We start from the raw sequence: 9,078 nt of genomic DNA on the forward strand, positions 1-9,078 counted from the left end.
TTAAAGGCATGCCATCCTTGAGTGAGAGTTGATGGGGTGGCATTCCAGCAATGTTAAGGGAATTGAGATATTCAGTTGGGAACGTGTGGCATCGTCATCATTTACTGTCTTGTCTGCACTTTGACAAAGTGTTGGTGTTCCAGGAAATGTATCTGACATGACCTCGTTGATGGTATCCACCAATGTGTTATTTGGTGCTAATATTGCACGATCTGCCATCCATTTATGATCTGTGTGGTGTCGGTGAAAGTCAGGAAAGACACAGTCAATGACTTCACTCATGGATCTCTTGATTGTTTCACGTGAGGTGCTGTCAATTTTGCATGCACATTTCCTCTGGTATTTCAATGCATGCCTCATTGTTGTAGGGTAGCTGTCCGTTGCCAAGTTGTAGTAGCCAACGATCAAACTCCCTCAATTTTTTATCATGTCCATTCATAAGCACACGCATATTCTCGGTAAGGTGGAATATCTTGAAATGTTGCCACAACACAGAATATTTCAGAGAGGCATTGACAATCTGGGCACGTGATCCATGTTTAATAACAGGAAGCACCTGTCTAAAGTCTCCAGCAAGAACTATTACTTTTCCCCCAAAAGGTATGTCTTGGTTGGTGATGTCTCGTAATGTACGGTCAAGTGCCTCAAGTAGGTGCCTGTGACTCATTGGAGCCTTGTCCCATACAATAAGGTTTGCTCTACGAATTAGGTCAGCAAGAACACTTTGGTGAGATATAGATAATGTTGTTGAGTCAGTGACCATGATGGGGGCTTTGAACCTGGAATGAAATGTACGTCCACCCAGCAGAAGTGTATCCGCAATACCACTTGAGGCAATAGCTAGAGAAACACTGATTTTATCACTGTGCAGGGTGCGTGCAGCAGCTAGCAGAGTGTTCAGTGTATAGATTTTACCTGTCCCACCTCTTGCATCCAGGAAGATAGCCAATGGTTCCCTTTTCTGTAAAGCAACTATAACAGTGTCATATACCTCACGTTGAGAAGGTAGAAGTGCATTTGGGCCATGCAAGCGTTGGTTTACAATGTTTCGCAAAGTTTTAAAATCATAAGCAAGTTCCTCCTGAATAATCATTGGCAGTTGTGGTTGTGCAATATTTCCTTGATTGCTTGCACTGTTGCACGCAAATCATTTGTGACATTTGGCAGATGAAACTCAGAAAGTTGTCTGTCGTGGTGTTGAAGGCGATGCTCAACGTCCAGCAATACCATTGCACGCAGGAGTTGATGATCAGCTTGTTGAGGAACCCGAGGAAGAAAGTCATCCCACCAGTGCATATGGTGATGGTCGAAGAGCATAACTGGGTCAGCAGGGTTTGAAAAGAGTAGGAGGGTCACAAAGAGCTCCCTGATTTGTGGGCACTGTTGCTTCTGCATCTGTCAATGCAAAATCCCATTCTCTATCATTTTGAAGGAGACCAAGCGCCTCACATGCACTTTGGAAAGTTTCATAGCACTGACCATTAATAGTCCTAAGATAGTCATATGATGTTGCCCCTTTGCTGTGATCATGATTCAGTAGCATTCGAAGGTAGTAGACATCTCCAGCTAATGGGTGGACATTGAGTACTCTACCAATTGTTTTGAATGCACCCTGGCGTGGTGTCCATGTCTTTGTATTGTTTTTCCAAACAAAATTTTCTGGAAAAATCACAATATCTGACCTTGGTGAGGGATTGATATGGTTGTAATTGAAGAATCCCACCAATTCAGTCGTTTGGCTTTTGTTTGTACATTGACGCTCATGACCCTCTTCAAAGTACACCATTTGGTGGTCAGGAAGGTGTACACGTAAAGCATACACAGCTGGATGGTGCTCACTAATATTGAAACAGAAAAGACGCTAGCATGCCTCCATAGAGCCAAGGGAACGTAAATCTTGATACTCTTTTATTTCATTCCGTGAGCTTGCAGTAGTTTCTCGATTTGCCTCAGCACATTGCACCTGCACCATAGCTCTGTCATTGCCCTTGTGAACATACTTGAATAGATATTTTGCTGCAAGGGCCGAGCAGCATACTTCACAATTTATGTGAGCCTTATATCTGATGCTGGAGTATGGATTATATGGGATAATCCAGCTGTTTTCCACAGTGCGGCGATTGTGTATGATTTGGCGACCACCTTGCAGTGAAGAGCGGCGACGATATGTGGGGTAGGTATGATTGTCATCCCATTTTGTCACATTAGAGAATGCTTTGGGATAACCCTTGTCACACACCCCATTTTTCATGCAAGGGGCATTTGGCTTCTCTGGTCCACAAGGTCCATGTACCATGCACTGCAGGATAATGTCCTGGAGGCGTTGTGCTTGAACACGTTGTAAGGAACCCTCCTCAAATGTTGTCGGATCAGCAGGTAGTTCTGCACAAACTAAACTGTCCACATCATCAGCCGAGCGCAGTCTGTCAGCTTGCTCGAGAATAATAAGAATGTGAGCATGTGGTAATCCTCTCTTCTGAAATTCCATGACATATAGGTGTGCAACTGCTTTCCCAAAGATGCTGTCCTTTTTAAAAATCTCATCAAGGTACTCCCTAAGCTTCTCCTTGAAGACTCTTGCCACAATGTCTGGCCTGTCTGACACATTTTGTCCAAGGAGAAGAACATCCTTGATTTCTTGCCAGTTAGGATTACATGTAAATGTTATAAACAGATCAGGTTTGTGATACTTTCTTACGATGGCCATCGCATCTTGAAGCCGATGGTGCATGTGTCGTGGCCCTCCAGCAAAAGATGGTGGCAAGATGACACGTTTGCCAATGACAGGATTTCCAGTAGTACCAGCAATGTCATGAGCATGGACCATATCGCAAAGGTTGTTGTACAGCTCAACACGTAGTGCTTTCTGGTTGTTCTGTAGGTAGTAGAGACGTTGGTTTTCTGCTGTTGCAAATGCCATGCAACAGTATTCTTGGAAAGGACGTCTTGATCTGAACAGTGCATCTGATTGGTTCAATCTCTGCTGATATGGTATGCATATAACTCACTTGCAACTATGCACTTGTTCAGTTTGTCCTGTTTGTGGGTTGACGTGGTTTAAACCAAGGTGCCAGCCATCTGTACCTCCAGGGAAAAGAAGAACAAAGTGAAGAGGGTCTGCCGAACGATGTTTGTCAGATATTGTGTGCAATCCACCACCCCTCAGCTGCAGTATCAAGTCATGATGACCAGGTTCATCACCCATTAAAACTGATACTTCCTTGAAACTTGGATTGTAACGTCGCACATGTTCACCTTGGGGCCGACTGTTTTCATCGATTACAAATCGAGCCTGACCAATTTCTGTTGAAGGGATTTCACATACCTGCTTGAAATCATATATATAAGGGTTGCATTTATGAAGTTCTGTTTGTAGGTCTAGCAGCAGAGTCAACAGCATATTTTGTTGATGAGTGCTTGTGGTTGCGGGAAGTTGAATGTTACCCAGGCGAATGGAGGCCTCCTCTTTGTCATGTTGAGGGTCATGCACATAAATTTGTGCAAAGCGAGGTGTCTCTCCTGTATGGTGAAGAAATATATACAGATATAAGTTAAATGTAAATAAAGTGAATAAAGTTTTTCTTGTGAATTATTCACAATGTTCTACTTGTTATTTCTATACTTTTTCAATTTCGAGATTATGTATATGCTTAGACTTAAATCCATTTCTAAGAAGAATGGTGTATGATGCTGTTTATTTAGTGAAACAAATATAATTATATGCAACATTGAGTCATCATGATATCCTGATAAGGGGAGGGATGGGGGAGGAGAGGAAGGCTGGAGTCATCAGAAGGCACCTGGTAATATTGATATTGTTGCGGATATGAGGATTGTATTTTTTTGATTGTGTGTATTGTAGTGGTAAATTGTTGTGTAACATTGGTTGGATATGGCCCCTCCTGCCTCCAGAGTTGTGTAAAGGTAAAAAGAGCGTCTCGGTAGTTAATTCCATGAAACACCACATTGAAGGACCCGATAAAACCCTTGTTCAGTAGCTTATATCTTATTATGTGTTTTAGAGTAAGGCCTTGTCTTCCATTAGAAGGACACTCCATTGCACCGAATCAATTAAGAATAGCTCCCCTTCAATACTTCCATTTCCCAGCCAAACTCTCCATCTGCGGGTAAAGCAGTTCACAAGCGTGGGGTGCATGCCCTCTCATTTCGCTGCTATAGTGAATATGTGCTCCGTGCTCTGTTTGAACAGGAGGGGCGGGGTCGCCAGGGAGAGGCAAGCCCAGGGCGCGCCACGAAGGGCGGGGCTGTTCAGCCCCATGCCCAAATAAGGAAACAAGCCCGTGGCTCGCCACGAGGGGCGTGCCGTCGGCACCATGCCCGAATAAGGAGACAAGCCCGTGGGATTACCATACAAGGTCACGAAACAGAGCACGGGGGGAGAGGGCGGTACCGAAACCGAGGAGGGCGTGTCAGACCCGCGCTGAAGGTTTGGAGAGAAGGGTGCGACGATCGCTGGGACAAGCGAGACCAGAGATACGGCAGATGAGTCCAGGTGCGTCCAGGTGCGTAAGAGGGTCGGCAGTCCACTGGGAGAGAGTTCAGAGTAGCACCGGAGTTGCGTGAGAGATACGAAAAGCCTTTGACAAAGAGCCGCTTCAACCAGCCCCGGTTCAACCAGCCAAGTGACCCTGCTGGCGTGCGCTGTAAAGCCAAATACAAGGAGCTGCCGGCTCCTCGCTTCCCGCCCGGAGTGGACCTGCTCGCTGTGCCCTGTGATCCCACCTGCTCATCCCTCCAAACGATTCCTACCCTTCCATCCATTTGCGTACGTGAGTTTGTTCTGTTCGTGCTGTCCTGGGTAGTAAACTAAGTCAGTATAAGCTAGTAATTTGCACTGTGTTACCTGCTTTTTTCATGTCCGCTGTGAATACCCGTGACTGCTCTTTTGGCTTATGTGTGTGTAAATAATAATAAACCCCGTTACTCTTCTGTACGTCTTCTTCTACCTCTTTGCATTCGTCGTCTTAGTCTTTTCCCGATTGAATAGCGGTGGCGCGATACGGCCAACGTCTGGGTGAATCGGGTGAGTCGGGGAACAACTGTTCGGTCGCGGAGCCTCCGCTCGGCAAGCATACCATCCTTAACCGCGGACCGTAACAATATTATACCTGCATTCGCTTGAAGGGGTCCAACAAAGTGATACATATTGCCCTGGATGATGACACTTGGATTCCAGCCGGTTCTTGTTGGTGGTGATTGGATGACCTTTAGTGATGTTACGGCAAGGGCATTGTTCAGTTGCCGAGAAAATTCCGGAAAGAGTCGGGCCTCTGGGATTGTTCCTTCCCATAGCTGAATGAATCTATCAGGTGGGTATGGAAATGGTTCCAGTTTTATTTTCCCTCCACCACAGCACATGGATTTTGTTTCACGTTTCCAATGCAAAGCATGACAATGGCCACATTCACCTGTTGTGGCACCATCAGGCTTGATAAGTGCACCAATGATATTTTCCCCAACTTGTTGGGTACCAAGGAGCACACCTTGTGCATTCCTTGCAAGATTGTTTGCTTCATTACATCTTGTTTTTTTATGTTGCTGCCGGTCATACTGAAGCCTACACTGGCGCTCATCCTCGGTTTCCTTAGCTCGAGCTCTCTGCCTCCACTTTCTATCGTGAGGACGCTGTCGTTGCAGTCGGGAAGCATGGTCATCCTCGGTTTCCTTAGCTCGAGCTCTCTGCTTCCACTTTCTATCGTGAGGATGCTGTCGTTGCATTCGGGAAGCATGGTCATCCTCGGTTTCCTCAGCTCGAGCTCTCTGCTTACACTTTCTATCGTGAGGACGCTGTCGTTGCAGTCGGGAAGCATGGTCATCCTCGGTTTCCTCAGCTCGAGCTCTCTGCATACCTTTTCTATTGTGAGGACGCTGTCGTTGCAGTCAGGAAGCATGGTCATCCTCGGTTTCCTCAGCTCGAGTTCTCTGCTTACACTTCTATCGTGAGGATGCTGTGGTTGCAGTCGGGAAACATGGTCATCCTCGGTTTCCTCAGCTCGAGTTCTCTGCTTACACTTCTATTGTGAGGACGCTGTGGTTGCAGTCAGGAAGCATGGTCATCCTCGGTTTCCTCAGCTCGAGCTACATGTTTGCATTGGGTGTTTGATGTACTGCGGGAGAGAACTCGCTTTTTTTTCCCACTCATTGGAGGCATTTTCACTGCAGCATAAAAAAAATGTCAATGAGCCGCATCAACCTGGTTTTAGATATAGGTCGCGCTCTTTATCAAAGCAGAACAAATACGCGTTTGATATTAATTTATTAATAAAGTATTTCGGTTGCATGCCTCATGTGGTTAAAAAGGTACAACACCTTTTTGTTGATGCACCTCACAGCCATCTCAGCCATCGTAAGAAAAACACCTCACAGCCATAAAACACGTAATAAAAACACCTCACAGCCACAAAATTAAAAACACCTCACCACCACGAAATTAAAAACACCTCAGCCATAAAACACATAATAAAAACACCTCACAGCCACGAAATTAAAAACACCTCACCACCACGAAATTGAAAACACCTCACAGCCACGAAATTGAAAACACCTCACAGCCATAAAACACGTAATAAAAACACCTCACAGCCACAAAATTAAAAACACCTCACAGCCACGAAATTGAAAACACCTCACAGCCACGAAATTGAAAACACCTCACCACCACGAAATTGAAAACACCTCACAGCCACGAAATTGAAAACACCTCACAGCCATACAACACGTAATAAAAACACCTCACAGCCATACAACACGTAATAAAAACACCTCACAGCCATACAACACGTAATAAAAACACCTCACAGCCATACAACACGTAATAAAAACACCTCACAGCCACGAAATTGAAAACACCTCACAGCCATACAACACGTAATAAAAACACCTCACAGCCATACAACACGTAATAAAAACACCTCACAGCCATACAACACGTAATAAAAACACCTCACAGCCACAAAATTAAAAACACCTCACAGCCACGAAATTGAAAACACCTCACAGCCACGAAATTGAAAACACCTCACAGCCACGAAATTGAAAACACCTCACAGCCACGAAATTGAAAACACCTCACCACCACGAAATTGAAAACACCTCACAGCCACGAAATTGAAAACACCTCACAGCCATAAAACACGTAATAAAAACACCTCACAGCCACAAAATTAAAAACACCTCACAGCCACGAAATTGAAAACACCTCACAGCCACGAAATTGAAAACACCTCACAGCCACGAAATTGAAAACACCGCACCACCACGAAATTGAAAACACTTCACCACCACGAAATTGAAAACACATCAGAGCCATAAAACACGTAATAAAAACACCTCACAGCCACAAAATTGAAAACACTTCACCACCACGAAATTGAAAACACCTCACCACCACGAAATTGAAAACACTTCACCACCACGAAATTGAAAACACCTCACCACCACGAAATTGAAAACACCTCACAGCCACGAAATTGAAAACACCTCACCACCACGAAATTGAAAACACCTCACAGCCACGAAATTGAAAACACCTCACCACCACGAAATTGAAAACACCTCACAGCCACAAAATTGAAAACACTTCACCACCACGAAATTGAAAACACCTCACCACCACGAAATTGAAAACACCTCACAGCCACGAAATTGAAAACAGCTCACAGCCATAAAACACGTAATGAAAACACCTCACAGCCACAAAATTGAAAACACTTCACCACCACGAAATTGAAAACACCTCAGAGCCATAAAACACAAAATAAAAAACCTCACAGCCACAAAATTGAAAACACTTCACCACCACGAAATTGAAAACACCTCAGAGCCATAAAACACGTAATAAAAAACCTCACAGCCACAAAATTGAAAACACCTCACCACCACGAAATTGAAAACACCTCACAGCCACGAAATTGAAAACACCTCACAGCCACGAAATTGAAAACACCTCAGAGCCATAAAACACGTAATAAAAACACCTCACAGCCACAAAATTGAAAACACTTCACCACCACGAAATTGAAAACACCTCACAGCTATAAAGCACGTAATAAAAACACCTCACAGCCACAAAATTAAAAACACCTCACACCACAAAATTGAAAACACTTCACCACCACGAAATTGAAAACACCTCAGAGCCATAAAACACGTAATAAAAAACCTCACACCACGAAATTGAAAACACCTCACAGCTATAAAGCACGTAATAAAAACACCTCACACCACAAAATTAAAAACACCTCACACCACAAAATTGAAAACACTTCACCACCACAAAATTAAAAACACCTCACAGCCATAAAACACGTAATAAAAACACCTCACAGCCACGAAATTGAAAACACCTCACAGCCATAAAACACGTAATAAAAACACCTCACAGCCACGAAATTGAAAACACCACCACCACGAAATTGAAAACACCTCACAGCCATAAAACACGTAATAAAAAACCTCACAGCCACAAAATTGAAAACACCTCACCACCACGAATTTGAAAACACCTCACAGCCATAAAACACGTAATAAAAAACCTCACAGCCATAAAACACGTAATAAAAACACCTCACAGCCACGAAATTAAAAACACCTCACAGCCACGAAATTAAAAACACCTCACCACCACGAAATTGAAAACACCTCACAGCCATAAAACACGTAATAAAAAACCTCACAGCCACAAAATTGAAAACACCTCACCACCACGAATTTGAAAACACCTCACAGCCATAAAACACATAATAAAAAACCTCACAGCCATAAAACACGTAATAAAAAACCTCACAGCCACAAAATTGAAAACACCTCACCACCACGAAATTGAAAACACCTCACAGCCACGTAATAAAAAACCTCACAGCCACAAAATTGAAAACACCTCACCACCACGAAATTGAAAACACCTCACAGCCATAAAACACGTAATAAAAAACCTCACAGCCATAAAACACGTAATAAAAACACATCACCAACCACATAATTCCAAATACCTCACCACAACGTTATTAAAAACACTTCACAACCACGGAAACAAAAGTTTGAGGGAGTCGTTAAGTG

At 43.8% G+C, this 9,078-nt stretch overlaps 1 protein-coding gene across 1 annotated transcript; it reads right to left on the reverse strand.

The window, feature by feature from the left end:
- Nucleotides 1-313: 313 nt before the first annotated feature.
- On the reverse strand, nucleotides 314-2,920 carry LOC144891195 (uncharacterized). The gene is made up of 3 exons (XM_078773563.1): nucleotides 1,871-2,920; nucleotides 1,228-1,395; nucleotides 314-1,081 (listed from the first exon to the last, which is right to left on the reverse strand). The coding sequence occupies exons 1-3, from the start codon at nucleotides 2,918-2,920 to the stop codon at nucleotides 314-316; spliced, it is 1,986 nt and encodes a 661-aa protein (XP_078629689.1).
- Nucleotides 2,921-9,078: the final 6,158 nt, after the last annotated feature.

This window comes from Myxine glutinosa, chromosome 3, assembly GCF_964187855.1.
Source record: "Myxine glutinosa chromosome 3, kmMyxGlut1.1, whole genome shotgun sequence".
In the NCBI taxonomy this organism is placed as follows: Eukaryota; Metazoa; Chordata; class Myxini; order Myxiniformes; family Myxinidae; genus Myxine; species Myxine glutinosa.

Excerpts from the sequence above, each read along its gene's own strand:
- LOC144891195 (XM_078773563.1), bottom strand. The coding sequence starts at position 2,920 with ATGGCATTTGCAACAGCAGAAAACCAACGTCTCTACTACCTACAGAAC. Across the intron at positions 1,396-1,870 it reads GTTCCCTTGGCTCTATGGAG|ATGCAGAAGCAACAGTGCCC; the intron begins GCATGCTAGCGT and ends TTGCATTGACAG. Across the intron at positions 1,082-1,227 it reads ATCAACTCCTGCGTGCAATG|GAGGAACTTGCTTATGATTT; the intron begins GTATTGCTGGAC and ends ATGATTATTCAG.